The 16,572-nt window shown below is 42.0% G+C and overlaps 1 protein-coding gene across 1 annotated transcript in view; it reads left to right on the top strand.

Moving 5' to 3' along the window:
* LOC134496712 (vomeronasal type-2 receptor 26-like) overlaps positions 1–14,366 on the top strand; it is a 31,913-nt gene extending 17,547 nt beyond the window's left edge. The window contains exons 7-9 of the mRNA XM_063302420.1: positions 891–1,115; positions 2,679–2,805; positions 13,465–14,366. Of these exons, the coding sequence (XP_063158490.1) occupies positions 891–1,115; positions 2,679–2,805; positions 13,465–14,366 (1,254 nt within the window). The remainder of the gene's footprint in view (positions 1–890; positions 1,116–2,678; positions 2,806–13,464) is intronic.
* The last annotated feature ends 2,206 nt before the right edge of the window (positions 14,367–16,572 follow it).

Genomic DNA, 16,572 nt, shown 5'->3' on the forward strand with positions numbered 1-16,572 from the left:
GCTACTGATGATATGGAACATCTCACTTCAGTCCCCTACAATAATGATCAAATATAGCTTAGTGGAGAAGATCAGTGGCACTTTGGATGTCATGATAAAAAGGCTAATGCAACAACTGGGACTTGATGGTGCCACAGCCTTTATTTGCATAAGGGATTTTCCTCTTTTAGACTTCTGCAGGAGGGAGATGTGAAAGGGCTGCTGGCACTGATGCATTGGGAGAGGGAAGTCCCAGTCAGTTAAATCAGAACTCAGACATTCAGTACAAAAGCAAACCAGTTTATTCCTATTCACTTACATGTAGCTTTATTTCTGAAAAGGCAGGTAAAAATTCAAATATATGTGTTGATTTTTTTTTAAAAAAATAAAAATATTTTTTTAAAAAATAACTCATTAACATCCTCCTACATTTTAGAAAACAAGTGCAATCCTACATACTCTGGATTCAACTTTGTTGCTTTTTCTTCACATTTTGAAATAATATTGACTATTGATAGTAATATCTGCTAGATAAGGAATGTGTCTCCCCACATAGACAGCAAACTTATACTCTTTTTTTTTCAGCTGATCAACTCAGTTGGTTTTATACTTGGGGTTTATAGTTGGACAACATGTTTTTAATAATTAGAACATTGTGAACCATGTTGAAATAATTGTTATCATTTTAAATTAAAATGGCATATAAAGAAGGTGTTGCTTCTATGGGAAAATGAGGAGCATGGAGCTTTGTCAGCGAGTACTGGAGTCACATAATGGATCTGAAGGGATGAACAATATGCTGAGAGCAAGTCGAGCATCTTCACACAATGCTGCAGCAGTTGATGTGAAAATAGTGTATTTATTACTGATTCTGTTTTCTTACCAACATTTGTGTATGCATTTTTACTCAGCTCCACCGGTTTCTGAAAAGGATCTCATTTAATAACAGTGCTGGGGATAGGATTCTGTTTGATCAGAGGAGGGAATTGATAGTTGGATTTGATATTATAAACTGGGTCACATTCCCAAACCAATCCTTCCATCGAGTGAAAGTTGGGAAACTGGATCCCTGGGTTGAAGAGGAAAAGTTCACCATCCATGAGGAAGCCATCACCTGGCCCAGAACTTTCAACCAAGTAGGTTCTGCATTATTTTGCTTGAATTATAGGGAAGATATCCAAAAAATAAATAGCTCTATATCATTTAACATAGAAATAATATTATAGACATACTTTTTTCACAAATAAAAGTATGAGCTTTAGTTATGACACAGGCTATTCAGAGAGAAGTATTTTATGAATAGAGCATACTGATATTCAGAAAAAAAGTTAAAAAATCATAGAATTGGTGTTGATTTGTCTGACAAACAGTGAAAATTTAGAAGAACAAAATATAATCAGAATTTAAAAAGGAGTGGACAGGCTGCTAAAACAAGTTAGTCTAGATTCAATGTCAAGTGTGCATGATGAAGTCTCTAGTAATTGTATATCACTGGTAGATATTTTAGTTTCGTATTCTGATAGTAATGATTGTGGCAAACTGCTTTTATTAGATGTAGGGGGGAAATATAAATTAAGATGTTTAAACAAGTCATGCTAATATAAAGAATTACTAATACACTAAATAAATTATGTTGTTCTGATCATCCTGCACCAGTAATTAAACATGAGATTATTTCTTCTTTAAAGAAGAAGATACATGGAACCGTAGGATCCTACAGGAATGCCTGCAGGAGTTGTGATTCCATTCTTTGGCGGTGGGGAGGAGAGATGAACCCAGTGGCTGCTCCCATAAGGGTGCCACTATTTCACTTCTACATAAAGTTGGATTGAAGTATCATCATATCATACAGGTCTATGATCATATCATACAGGTGTTCAGAAGCCTTCTTCTCTGACTGTTTCTCAGGAAGGCCAGATCTTCCTGAAATAATATTCTCTCCACTAATAATAATGCCTTCTAACAACTTCATGTTTTAATCTGGCAGGAGATGAGAGTCCAGACCTGAATGGCCAAGAGGCAGGTGTTCCTCTTGAAAATGTGCCCATCCAGGTTTTGGGTTTGGCATTTATTGTGAAACTATGGCAGGGAAGGAAGAGCCTGTAATGTGGGAGACTCTGTTTGAGACCAGAGGCGCTGTTCCACATGGAATTGGGTGTGAGGTCTTGTCTCTGAAGTTGGGCTCACAGGAAAGACTGCCAGGGCACTTTCTTTCAAGTGTGTTATCTCTTTTGAGGATGCCCTCTTTTAGCTCTATCATATTCACCTCATTGCAACCCTCTTGTAAATGCATTCGTTATATCCAGGAGCACTGCACTAGATTCTTGATTTTAAAATAAGTCTGAAAAGTATGTTAATTTCTCTTTAATTTTATGTTAAAAGTCTTTATTATCCATAGCGAGAGTTTAACTAATTGCAAAAAATAACTTAGTTATGAGTCCAACTGGATTAACTTCAGCATGGTCTGAGCCTGAAATATTTCCCAGTTTAGAAGAAGCAAAGTTTCTTTTTCAATTAGTGGAACAGGAAGAAAATCCATTATTAAATAGTTTTGACAATGATGTTGTTGAGAAAAAATAAGTCCTTGCAATTTGCATCCTTGATTTGGTGAATATTAATCAGTTATGATATTTTTAGCTCTTTTTTCAGACACCTGATTGAATGCAAACATTTTCCTTCTTATTTTACTTCTTGGGCAGACTGTACCTGTTTCGGTGTGTACTGAGAGCTGCCTCCCAGGTACTTTCAAAAGAAAGCAGGAGGGGAAGCCGTTTTGCTGCTCTGATTGCTTTCCATGTCCCAGAGAGAAAATTTCAAGCCAGAAGGGTAAGAGGCATCATGAACAGAGTTCATCTTATGGTGGTAAAAACACACCAGGATTTAGCCTGGATAACACAGTACATATTCTTGTAGGACACACTTACTTGTTTGTTGATCTATTTAGACTTTAGCATACCTCTTTCTCTATATTAAAAAAGATCTTGTTGTGGTTTGAAAAATAACTCAAGCAGTTAATAGATTTGATCAAAATAACACAAACACTTTTCATTTCTCTTTCACTCCTTTCTTTAACTCTGTATCAAAATATCTGCTATAAACTCTGTTGTATTTGTGAATATGAATAGTCATTTAATTTTATCCTAGGAAGTATTTTCTTTTCTTTTTTTCTTTTCTTTTCTTTTCTTTTCTTTCCTTTTCTTTTATAAACTTATATGGCCACCTGTCTTATACAAGATAATACTTGGTGGCTCAAAATAATATTAAATAAAAACAAGAAATAAAGCAAAACAAACCCCATGAGAACACTCCGTATTCCAAGCAAAGTGATCCAACATCATATAGACTCCCTCTGCTTTTACATTAGCTGGCTCACTTCTATCTTAGCCCAATGCCTGGTTGAAGGAAAGGAACAAAATCAAACAGAAATGAATTGATACTAACACAATCCACTATATTTATTTTTTGTGATATCATTTTCAATAATTTATTTATTCAATTTGTCCCCACCCATCTCCTCCCATCGGGGGACTCTGTGTGGTTCACAATCGATTAAAACAACAACCATAAAATTCACATATAAAAATACAATAATAAATAATATAAATAATGATAAAAATAAAAAAAATAAAAAGTCCAAGTGGCGAAGTAGCTAAAAACAGTCCAAGTGTGGGAGGAGTGGTCTATAGCAACCATCCCCATGTAGGTCTATTCCCCTCTCCACCCCAAGCGAGGCAGCAGAACCAGGTCTTCAGACTCCTCCAAAAGTTCAGGAGCGATGGGGCCGATCTCATCTCCGGGGGCAGCATGTTCCACAGGGCGGGAGCTATTGCAGAGAAGGCCCGCCTCCTGGACCCCACCATATGGAATTCTCTTGCAGAGGGGGTCCACAGCATGCCCCCTCTGTATGATTGGGTGGGACAGGTTGATGTAATGGGGAAGAGGCCTTCCCTCAGGTTACCTGGCCCCATGCCATGTAGGGCTTTAAAGGTAATAACCAATACCTTGAATTTGACCCAGAAGCAAACTGGTACCCAGTGCAGCTCACACAGCAGCGGTGTTACATGTGCCCTTCTGGGGGCACCACAAACAGCTTGCGCAGCTCCATTCTGGACCAGCTGATGCTTCCGGATACTTTTCAAGGGTATCCCCATGTAGAGCGCATTGCAATAATCTATATGAGAGATAACAAGGGTATGAGTGACTGTTCGAAGGGCCTCCCGATCCAGGAAGGGGCGTAACTGGTGCACAGCACGTAGCTGCACAAAGGCTCTCCTGGCCAAAAGGATACCATGGTCAATGGCATCAAAGGCCACTGAGAGATCAAGGAGAGCTAGGATGTATGCACTCCCTCCATCCCGCTCCCACTAGAGATCATCCATAAGTGTGACCAATGCCGTTTCTGTCCCATAACCGGGTCTGAAACCTGACTGAAAGGGGTCTGGATAACCTGCTTCCTCCAGGACCCTCCGGAGCTACAAAGCCACCACTTTCTCCACCACCTTCCCAAAAAAGGGAAGGTGGGAGACTGGATGAAAATTGTCCAGAACAGTAGGGTCCAGCTATGGCTTCCTGAGGAGCGGGTGCACCAATGCCTCTTTAAAGGCAGTCAGGAACACCCCCTCTCCCAAGGATGTATTAACCATTGCATGGACTCAACCACATGTCACCTCCTGGGCTGCTTTTACTAGCCAGGAGGGGCACGAGTCTAGATGACATGTGGTGGCATTTACAGTCTGTAGGATCCTGTCCACTTCCTCAAGTCCAACAGGATCAAACTCCTCCCAGATAACTGGGTAAGCCCCTTCCCCTGGTATCTCTCCAGACCAAGCCTCATGCCTGGAGTCTAACTTGGAGTGAATCTGAGCAATTTTGTCTTGCAGATGCTCAGCAAATTTCTCTGCACAGCCCTGTAGATGGGTCACTGAGCCCACCTTCCCCAAAAGGGATCAAGTGATCTTAAACAGGGCCATCAGGAAGGCATTCTGCAGAGGCAATAAGAGCAGAGAAATATTGACGTTTCGCCGCTTTTATCACCACAAGGTAGGCCTTAATAATAGTGTCTAGAGAATCCTATAGCAAATTGTACCCCATAAAACATGACACAAAAATAGAACAAAATAAATAAATAGACAAAATGTACAAACAAAACAAACAAACAAATCTTTATTACAGTTGCAGACCGGGATAAGGAGGTTGGGGTACATTCAGTTAGAAGGATAGAAGGTACAATAAATCTAATTTAAGAAGCTAAAACACAAATGTACATTAAAATCTGATATAAAAAGCTAAGACACAGAAATAAAAAATACATTAAAATCTAAAAGTTAAAACACAGAAGTCTAAAGGAAAAGGGAAAAAAGAAAATCTGGAGGGAGGGGTAGAAGCATTAGATGGGTATAGGGGCGCATAACGGTTAGTGTATCTGTAAATACAGTAGTCTATTATAATAAAATAAATGCTAGATTATGGCACTGGTCATCATCTAGCTAATTTTAAGTGCTGCTGCACAGAACATGACAATATTGTATATTGTAGCAGGGTTGGCATCTGATAGCATCAGGTAGGTGTAAAATCATCCTAAGTGCCCTGGGTATTTATACAATAAAGGTAAAATGAGGCTAGTATGGATGTCTCTATAATACAGGCACTGGAGGAGCACATGCTCTCTTGTTTCTATGTGACCAGAGTCACAGGGGCTTTATCTTCCCTCCCTGAGGGGAGAACGTGACATCATGTCAGAGTAAAGGCCCTCCGATGGTTGGATACCTCAAGTTTAAGTATGCCATAGGGGGGCAGAATACAGTACCTGCTGGATTCACTGGCAATAAAGGTTGGAGACCTGGGTAAATCCAGTTGGCGCTCTGTGTCTGCTACACACTGTTTAATGAGTGTTTTGGCCTGATCATATCTCATGCTGAGCAGTAGACCTGGAGAGAAGCTCAGAGATGAGATTTTAGTTGCCACTGCCTCTTTCCTTGTGGACTGGAAGTCATTCCTCATAGTTAATGGGGCAAGGCCAAGGGAAAAAGGGATAATCTGAGCCAATAGTTGAGTATGACCACCCACACTCTAGCCTCCACTTTCATGAGGCCTGTCTCTAATCTCAGGGTGGCATTTGAGGCATATTTTGGGACTTGAAGGGCCAATCTTAGGAATTTGGATTGCCAAGTTCTCATGGTGCAAAATTGAGAAGGGACTAAGCTGGGCACCATACAGGATTTGTGCTATTGGCTTGGCTTTGAATTATTTGAGTGCTGCAGGTATATAGTGGCCACCTCTTGACTTTAGGTACTTAAGAATGGCAGAAGAGCTCCTTTGTGCAATATCAGTAATGTGGTCCCCATGGGCTTTTCTACTGCTGGCAGAATGAAGGACTACTCCCAGGTATATGAAACATGAGACCTGCTCAGTCTTATGGCCATCTATGACCTAGGAGTCTTCAGCAAAGGATCGTTACCTTGTCGTGGTGCTGGAGCTTGAGCACCTCAATGATGCCATGAGCTAAACCGTGAAGGGCCACCCAAGACGGGAAGGTCATGACAGAGAGGTCAGACTAAATGCGATCCCTGGGGAAGGTAATGGCAACCCACCTCAGTATTCTTGCCGTGAAAACTAAATGGATCAGTACAACCAGAGATATGTCGGTATACCATCGGAAGATGAGACCCCCAGGTCGGAAGATGGTCAAAATGCTACTGGGGAGGAACAGAGGATGAGCTCAACTAGCCCCAGACGTGATGACGCAGCTAGCTCAAAGCCGAAAGGACGGCTAGCGGCCGACGGTGCTGGTGGTGAACGGCGAATCCAATGTTCTAAGGATCAACACACCATCGGAACCTGGAATGTAAGATCTATGAGCCAGGGCAAATTGGATGTGGTTATTGGTGAGATGTCAAGATTAAAGATAGACATTCTGGGCGTCAGTGAACTGAAATGGACTGGAATGGGCCACTTCACATCAAATGACCACCAGATCTACTACTGTGGACAAGAGGACCACAGAAGAAATGGAGTAGCCTTCATAATTAATAGTAAAGTGGCTAAAGCAGTGCTTGGATACAAAACAAAAAATGACAGAATGATCTCAACTCGAATTCAGGGCAAGCCATCTAACATCACAGTGATCCAAATATACGCCCCAACCACAAATGTTGAAGAAGCTGAAGTAGAGCAGTTCTATGAGGATCTGCAGCACCTACTGGACAACACGCCTAAAAGAGATGTTATTTTCATCACAGGAGACTGGAATGCTAAGGTGGGCAGTCAAATGACACCTCAAATTACAGGTAAGTATGGCCTGGGAGAACAAAACGAAGCAGGACACAGGCTGATAGAATTTTGCCAAGACAACTCACTCTGCATAACAAACACTCTCTTCCAACAACCTAAGAGACGGCTTTATACATGGACTTCACCAGATGGACAACACCGAAATCAGATTGATTACATCCTTTGCAGCCAAAGGTGGCAGACATCTGTACACTCGGTAAAAACAAGGCCTGGAGCTGACTGTAGTTCAGATCACGAACTTCTTCTTGCACAATTTAGGATCAGACTAAAGAGATTAGGGAAGACCCACAGATCAACTAGATATGAGCTCACTAATATTCCTAAGGAATATGCAGTGGAGGTGAAGAATAGATTTAAGGGACTGGACTTAGTAGATAGGGTCCCGGAAGAACTCTGGACAGAAGTTGACAGCATTGTTCAGGAGGCGGCAACAAAATACATCCCAAAGAAAGAGAAAACCAAGAAGGCAAAATGGCTGTCTGCTGAGACACTAGAAGTAGCCCAAGAAAGAAGGAAAGCAAAAGGCAACAGTGATAGGGGGAGATATGCCCAATTAAATGCAAAATTCCAGAGGTTAGCCAGAAGAGATAAGGAATTATTTTTAAACAAGCAATGCGCGGAAGTGGAAGAAGACAATAGAATAGGAAGGACAAGAGACCTCTTCCAGAAAATTAGAAACATTGGAGGTAAATTCCAGGCAAAAATGGGTATGATCAAAAACAAAGATGGCAAGGACCTAACAGAAGAAGAAGAGATCAAGAAAAGGTGGCAGGAATATACAGAAAACCTGTATAGGAAGGATAATAATATCGGGGATAGCTTTGACGGTGTGGTCGGTGAGCTAGAGCCAGACATCCTGAAGAGTGAGGTTGAGTGGGCCTTAAGAAGCATTGCTAATAACAAGGCAACAGGAGACGACGGCATCCCAGCTGAACTGTTCAAAATCTTGCAAGATGATGCTGTCAAGGTAATGCATGCTATATGCCAGCAAATTTGGAAAACACAAGAATGGCCATCAGACTGGAAAAAATCAACTTATATCCCCATACCAAAAAAGGGAAACACTAAAGAATGTTCCAACTATCGAACAGTGGCACTCATTTCACATGCCAGTAAGGTAATGCTCAAGATCCTGCAAGGTAGACTTCAGCAGTTCATGGAGCGAGAATTGCCAGATGTACAAGCTGGGTTTAGAAAAGGCAGAGGAACTAGAGACCAAATTGCCAATATCCGCTGGATAATGGAAAAAGCCAGGGAGTTTCAGAAAAACATCTATTTCTGTTTTATTGACTATTCTAAAGCCTTTGACTGTGTGGATCATAACAAATTGTGGCAAGTTCTTAGTGGTATGGGGATACCAAGTCATCTTGTATGCCTCCTGAGGAATCTGTATAACGACCAAGTAGCAACAGTAAGAACAGACCACGGAACAACAGACTGGTTTAAGATTGGGAAAGGAGTACAGCAGGGCTGTATACTCTCACCCTACCTATTCAACTTGTATGCAGAACACATCATGCGACAAGCTGGCCTTGAGGAATCCAAGGCTGGAGTTAAAATCTCTGGAAGAAACATTAACAATCTCAGATATGCAGATGATACCACTTTGATGGCTGAAAATGAAGAGGAACTGAGGAGCCTTATGATGAAGGTGAAAGAAGAAAGTGCAAAAGCTGGTTTGCAGCTAAACCTCAAAAAAACCAAGATTATGGCAACCGGCTTGATTGATAACTGGCAAATAGAGGGAGAAAATGTAGAAGCAGTGAAAGACTTTGTATTCCTAGGTGAAAAGATTACTGCAGATGCTGACTGCGGTCAGGAAATCAGAAGACGCTTAATCCTTGGAAGAAGAGCAATGACAAATCTCGATAAAATAGTTAAGAGCAGAGACATCACACTGACAACAAAGGCCCGCATAGTTAAAGCAATGGTGTTCCCCGTAGTAACATATGGCTGCGAGAGCTGGACCATAAGGAAGGCTGAGCGAAGGAAGATCGATGCTTTTGAACTGTGGTGTTGGAGGAAAATTCTGAGAGTGCCTTGGACTGCAAGAAGATCCAACCAGTCCATCCTCCAGGAAATAAAGCCAGACTGCTCACTTGAGGGAATGATATTCAAGGCCAAAGTGAAATACTTTGGCCACATAATGAGAAGACAGGACACCCTGGAGAAGATGCTGATGCTAGGGAGAGTGGAAGGCAAAAGGAAGAGGGGCCGACCAAGGGCAAGATGGATGGATGATATTCTAGAGGTGACGGACTCGTCCCTGGGGGAGCTGGGGGTGTTGACGACCGACAGGAAGCTCTGGCATGGGCTGGTCCATGAAGTCACGAAGAGTCGGAAGCGACTAAACGAATAAACAACACAAATGACCTAGGAGTGGCTCTTGGCCTTTTGGCAAATGCCATGATTTTAGTTTTCAGATAATTGAGTTTTAGCTGTTCTTCCTTGCAGTACTGTATTAGTGCTCTCAGTGCTTTTTGAAGGCCAGTAGGTGTTCTTGAAAGTATTGCTGCATCATCTGCATAGAGTAGAACAGAGATATGTCTTCCAGCAGGTTTTGGGGAGTAAAAGTTGGTGTTGTGGAGATGGTCCACCATGGAGTTGATATAGAAATTTAATAGGAGAGGGGCCAGTATGCAGCCTTGCTGTTCTCAGTTCCAGTGGCACTGGTGAGATGGCCCTGGGGGTTACGTCTTACTTTGAGTGAAGTCCTTTCATGGTGTATAGCTATTTAATAAAGAAAGCATCAGTCTATTAAGGAGGCCTCCAGTTTTTCCCATAGCTTGGGAAATCAAAAGCTGCTTTGAAGACTATGAAGGCACCATAAAGGGGGTTTGCATTATGGGAATAGTATTCTTCAATGTGGTGTTGGAGAACTAGACACTGATCAATGGTGGATCGGCCTTCCCTAAAGCCAGCTTGCTCCTCTGCAAGTATGTTTTTTTTTTTTTTGTAGATGTCTTGAATAAAGTTTGACTGCTTGAATAAGCCGTATCCAGTTGTTTATCATGGCTTCCTTTTTCTTGCATGCCAGTAGTTGCTTGTAGTACCTCTTCTGCTGGAGAAGGTCCTGTGCAGCTGTCAGTGTAGTGTTGTACTGTATAAGCCTGGTAAGTGATAGCAAGTGCTTTTTTGGCATTAACACAGTCCTTGTCATACCATAGCTTGGAGTAGTGCTGTTGTTGCCTCAAGGTTGTAGTGTTATTATGGATTAGAGGCTGGTGGAGCTCTTGGGTAAGGGTGTTACACTTCTCCAGGAGTGCATCAGGAGACTCAGATGATGTCAGGGCAGACTGAAGGCTCTGTAGGTGATCTGAGGCCAGTAGTGCAGTTATCATTTGATTTAGATGGGAGGTCCACTTGGCTGGGCAGTAAGTTCTTCCTGCTGGTATTAGAAGGGGTTGGTAACAGTCCTCAGTGTGTGTTTCTTCAGTGAAGGCAATTAGTTGCAGTAGGATTGGGAAATGATCACTGTCAAATTTAGGCATAACTTCTAGGACTTTGGCATAAGGAAGAAGGTCTCTAGAGATGGTTATATAGTCAATAGCACTGAAGGCAGTTTGAGCCAGGCAAAGTTTGATTTCTGATCTTTTGAGCAATGGGGTGTTGGGTGTTGGGGAGGAATCTCTTGTCTTCAGGGTTGGGGGGGGGTACATTTGTACTGTGCATAGATGGTGTAGTCATTGGGGCCCAATCTAGCATTGAGGTCCATTTCCAGGACTACAGACTACCCAGCATTTGAGATCAGCAGGATAAACTCCGCAGCATAAGTTTCCAATTCATCCCACAAGGCTCTGATCTGGGGTTTCTGCCTCACTGGGCATATTTATTTCTTTATGTATTTATGTATTTATCAAATTTGTCACCACCCAAGTCCTCCCACCAGAGGGACTCTGGGCAGTATAAGCATTTATTATCAACAGGGCATGGTGATTGAACTGGATTAGCATTGCCATGGCATAAGATCTGAGTGGGGGGAGAAGCCTTAGTATTTCACATAGTATAGTAGAGACTAGGACCCTCAGGCCTCCTTTCACTGTTCCTTGCTTTACCCCAAGTTCTGCCCCAATTGAGAATGAATGAAATCCATTTAACATCATTTCATCAGCAGTCCATGTTTCCTGGTTCAGTATGATGTCATGGTGGGAGAGGATGTCAGTGAAGCACGGGCCTCAGGTGGATGCAAACCACCCAGCCACATTCCAAGTTAGATGTGTGACCTTATGCTGGTCACTTTAATGTTAAGAGGATGCATTGTGAACCAGGGGCTGGGTGGATTTTTGCAAGGGTAGTGGCTTCGTATTAGTTATTTGTTGAGATGGTTGCAATTGTGTCTCCCTCTGTTGGAGGGAAGGTGTGGTTACCATAAAGTTCCTGCTCTCCCTTCTCTGCCATCTGCTTGTCCATGAAACTTCTGTTCTCATGGTGGGGCAGGGGGGCTTGTACTTCTGGCATAAAGTTCAGACGAATCAGTGCAGCACGGGCAGCAAAATGTGGATCACTGACAAGCAGGGATCCCAACTCTTTGGTAGGGGGAGCATCCTTTCACATGTCCAGTGAAAGAGGAGGTGAGGGAAGCTGTTTTTGCTGTGAGCCAGGCTCCCATAGTGCCAAGGGAGGCCCCTCAGATTCAGAAGCAGATGAGGGTATACCTCCAGATTGGGTATCTATAGTGCTTGGCTGAGATTTGTTTTGTCTGCAAGGCAGCCTCTTTTGGGTGTCAGCTACTTGGGATAGCCTTGGTTCCTTGAATATTGCTGGAGTGGAGTTCTCAGAGGAGTCAGTATCACTTTCACTATTGTTGGTGAAGTCAGAATATTGAGCTGATAGCTTTCTGTGCATCTGATTAGATGGTTTGGAGGGGATGCTCAGGGGGCAGAATTTTGAAGCCAGTCTTGAACTTCCATATCACTACCAGTACTGGGACAGTACACCAGAACGGTTGTTTTGATGTCTGCTAGTTTTTTCTTCAGATTATGAGTACTGTGTTTATAGATTCTGCTTCCTCCTTTGAAGTCTTTGGATGGATGGCCAAAATATGACTCTTACCTGCAGGGTCATGCCATTCGTCACATTCCCAGTAATGAGGTTGTGAACTAATTCATCCTTAAAGACTCTGACAGTTTGAATGTGGTGAGTCTGCAACAAGTACTTGCTCATTTGTGTGAGTCTGGTGGGGAGAGATGGCGGATTAAAAGTCAGGAGTATGCACTTAACATTTCTTTGGCTGGGTCAATAAAGAAAATCTTACAGGAGATGAGATAAGGACGAGACAATACATTTATGACTGTTCCATCTGAGGAAGTTCTGATGGCAGTTCTGATAGATTTCTAAAAGCACCTGTTATTTCTGCAGCACACAGTGGTGGTTGGCTGTAGAAACTGCTTTTACATGTCTTATGGATATTGAGGGATGGGCTACCAGAATGCCAGTGTGGCGATCCATTTTAGCCCCCCGATTGCCATGGAGAATTTTCAGATCAAGGACTTGCTGGAAACTGTCTGCCTTGACTGTAATATCATTTAGCCATTGCAGTATAAAGAACAAAGTTTCTGCAGAAAAAAGGCAGATCTCATAGGAGGGTTGAAAAATGTATTCGTGGGATATGGGGGGGGGATTGTTCCAAGAGGTTATCTTTTCTGCCTCCCTGCTCCAGGGAGTGACTTGGGCTGAAGTTGGGGAGGGTTGGGGAGTAGTCCAGTATTGTTATTGTTGCATTATTTGGGAGTGAGGGAAGTTCTGAAGCTGTAGATCTGTTACTCAGGTTTTTGTCATCTCTGTGGTAGGAAGGTAAGAGTCAATCCTTATCTGTTTCTCTGCTTTGTTGGATTTATGGTCCCAGTATCATTACTGGGGCTGGTATGGGTTCTTTTCTTGCATCTGGATAGCATTTTTGGGCTGTAGAGCTAAGCCAGAGGGTGTGAGGCCAGTCCCAGGAGTTAGTTCAGGAGTTCTCGAGATTAGTTGATCACAATCTTGGCTCGCCCTCTACTAAAAATGTAAGGCAAACAGTAAACAACCAGGAAAAAATAGTCCCTTAAGAGAAAAAAATCCATTTTAATCTCTGATTACTAAGTAATAACTGCAACAGTAGGAAGTGAGATGCATAGTAGTAGCCCAGGATACCAAGGTAAACAACAATAAAATGACATCAGAAAACAACCATAAAAATTTTATATGCTTACATTCCAGACATGCCTGATTGTTCTGCATGCCCAGAAGAGCAGCATCCAAGCAAGGACCAAGATTCATGTCTTCCCAAGAAAATATCTTTCTTATCCTATGAAGAACCAATGGGAATAAGTCTAGTCATTCTGGCACTTTTTTTTTCTCTCTGCACACTTGTGGTGCTGGCAACATTTGTGAAGTACCACCATACTCCCATTGTCAAGGCCAATGACCGAAATCTGACTTACATTCTACTTGTCTCCCTCTTCCTCTGCTTCCTTTGCTCGCTGCAGTTCCTCATTTCACCTGGCATTATAGTATGCCTCCTCCGACAAATCAGTTTTGGCATCATCTTCTCAGTGGCTGTGTCTTCTGTGCTTGCAAAAACCATCACTGTGGTTCTGGCTTTCATGACCACCAAGCCAGGATCCAGGATGAGGAAGTGGCTGGGAAGAGGACTGGCCACCTCCATTGTTCTTTCTTGTTCCCTGATTCAGGCAGGCATCTGCACAGCATGGGTCTTCACCTTTCCACCTTTCCCTGATGTTGACACCTATTCAGAAATTGAGGAAATCATCCTGCAGTGCAATGAAGGCTCAGCTACGATGTTCTACTGTGTCCTGGGCTACATGGGCTTTCTGGCGGCTGCCAGTTTCACTGTAGCTTTTCTCTCCAGGAAGCTCCCCAGCAGTTTCAATGAGGCCAAATGTCTCACGTTCAGCATGCTGATCTTCTGCAGTGTGTGGCTCTCCTTTGTGCCATCCTACCTGAGCACCAAAGGAAAAGACATGGTGGCTGTGGAGGTTTTCTCCATTTTGGCCTCTAGTGCTGGGTTGCTAGGCTGCATATATTTCCCCAAATGTTACATAATCCTCTTTAGGCCAGATCTCAACAATAGAGAACAACTCATTAAGAGAAAACATTAGTAATAAACATACAATTTTCAGTATTTTCTTTTTTTAGTAATGCTTCTTTGAAACCTCCAGAGTTTTCATTTATATTTGTATCTCCTGAATTATTTTGTGAGGTGATAAATGAATGACCCCTATATTAAAATTGGAATTATCCTATCTTGGGATATATGTACTAGGAGTCACTGAATCAGCCATCATTCAGTTTGCTTTGAAGAGAGTGTAATTCTATTTATTTTGCAAGTTGCGCTTTGAGGGCTGTTTATTAATTCAATTAAAAATAACAGCCTTTTATAGGAAGCATCAAAATATATAATCTGATTTTGCAGGTTCAGTTTTACAGACAGAAGACTTCCTTCCTTCCTTCCTTCCTTCCTTCCTTCCTTCCTTCCTTCCTTCCTTCCTTCCTTCCTTCCTTCTCTTCACCACTTTCTCTTCTTACACGTCAAATTCCTACATCCAAAATCCCATGGTTCTTATTAAATGGTCACATTTACTAAATGCTGAAATTTTAGGAAACAATGTTTGCTAAAATATGTGTTACCACTGTTTGTATCAGTAACATCTATTTTGTCTGATTTGTACCTTTTATTGCTGGTAAATAATAGTTTCATAATAGGGGCTGTGTACAAGCCAGGAGTTCTATCTTTCTGGACAGTAAGACAGGATTTGGGATGCAGAAGTGGGTGGGAAAAGGACTGGCCACCCACATTGTTCTTTTCTGCTCCCTTATTCAAGTAGTCATTTGTATTTTTTGGTTGGCAACTTCTCCCCCTTTTCCAGAGGTGAACATGCTTTCAGAAATGGATGAAATTGTACTGATATGCAATGGTTTCATCTGTTATGCTTCTCTATGTCTTGGGATACATGGGCTTTCTGGCATTGGCTAGTTTTATCAAGCCTTTCCTAGCCAGAAATACTACTAGCACTACCTAAGTTGATCACCATTGGTATGGTGCTTTTTTGCAGTGTTTGGCTATACTTTGTTCCATCTTACCTGAGCACTAAGGGAAAATACATGGTGGCCATGGAGGTCTTCTCAATACTGGCTCACAGGGCTGGATTGTTGGGTTGCATATTTTTACCAAAATTCTACATAATTGTTCTGAGGCCCAAGCTAGGCAACAGAGACAAGCCAATGAGAAGAAAAGACTAAAAGATACAACCGGTAATGAATTATCCTTTTTCTATTTTCCCACTGTTCAGAATGTGCCTTTTCAATTTAAGATTTAAAATAAAATATTTGACAGTTCTCTGCATGGGTTCTTTGAGGTAATCTTTAGAAGGAATTATTTAGATTCATTTGTCTTTTTTTTTCTCCTTCTTTTTTCCTTTCCTTTCCTTTCTTTTCCTTTCCTTTCCTTTCCTTTCCCTTTCATTTCCTTTTTCCTTTTTCCTTTTTTTCCTTTTTTTTTGGTCAGGAGGTTGCCTTTGAGTCATTGTTGACTCCTGGTGACTCCCTGGTGGCTAGTCTACAATGTATAGGAATTTACTTTTAATCCAAGTGCCTCCTCATCTACTGCAGCTTAGTCCTGTCTAATATGAAAAAAAAAAAAAAGGAGCAGGAATTTGAGATTAAGCAGCTTAATGAACAAGATGCAGTACAAGACAGTTTGAGAGTAAAGATCTCAAAACAGCTTCAAACATGGGGTCTCATGAGAAAACTTCAATATGTATAACTCTTGTGTCCATGCTTCCTCCTCCTCCTCCTCCTCTCAGCAACATATATGAAATTTATGTGGATAGTAGCTTCAAAGTCCATTTTCACTGCAATAGATCCTTGAAATATTTCCCTGCATCTATTTTCAGGCAAAGATGATAGGTAGCAAGGATTAAAGAGAGACCCAGCAACCAATTTGGCAGGCAGGCAGGTAAGCAGCATGGTGTAGCTCATTTGGAAGATATGACACCCAGAATTTCCAGAGCTGAGGTGCTGAAACTAGGAGTTCATCTTCCATCCTTGGATGGGTCACGTTCTTGGTTGCCAGCTTGGCATGCAACTGTTATTCTTGGCAACCATCTCCATATGCGTGTAGCCCAGATGCACAGTGACAAATGCACACAGTGAAAACTTTCACAGCAACTCACTTGTCCAAGGCTTGGGCCTATTAATCTGTTTATAATTAAGAGGGTTGCTCTTCTCAGGGGATGTCATCCCCTAATAACCTCAATGGAAGAAATACCACTGCTGCTGAGAGACAGGAAGGCTTTGTTGGATGCT

Source organism: Candoia aspera, chromosome 4, assembly GCF_035149785.1.
Source record: "Candoia aspera isolate rCanAsp1 chromosome 4, rCanAsp1.hap2, whole genome shotgun sequence".
Lineage (NCBI taxonomy): Eukaryota > Metazoa > Chordata > Lepidosauria > Squamata > Boidae > Candoia > Candoia aspera.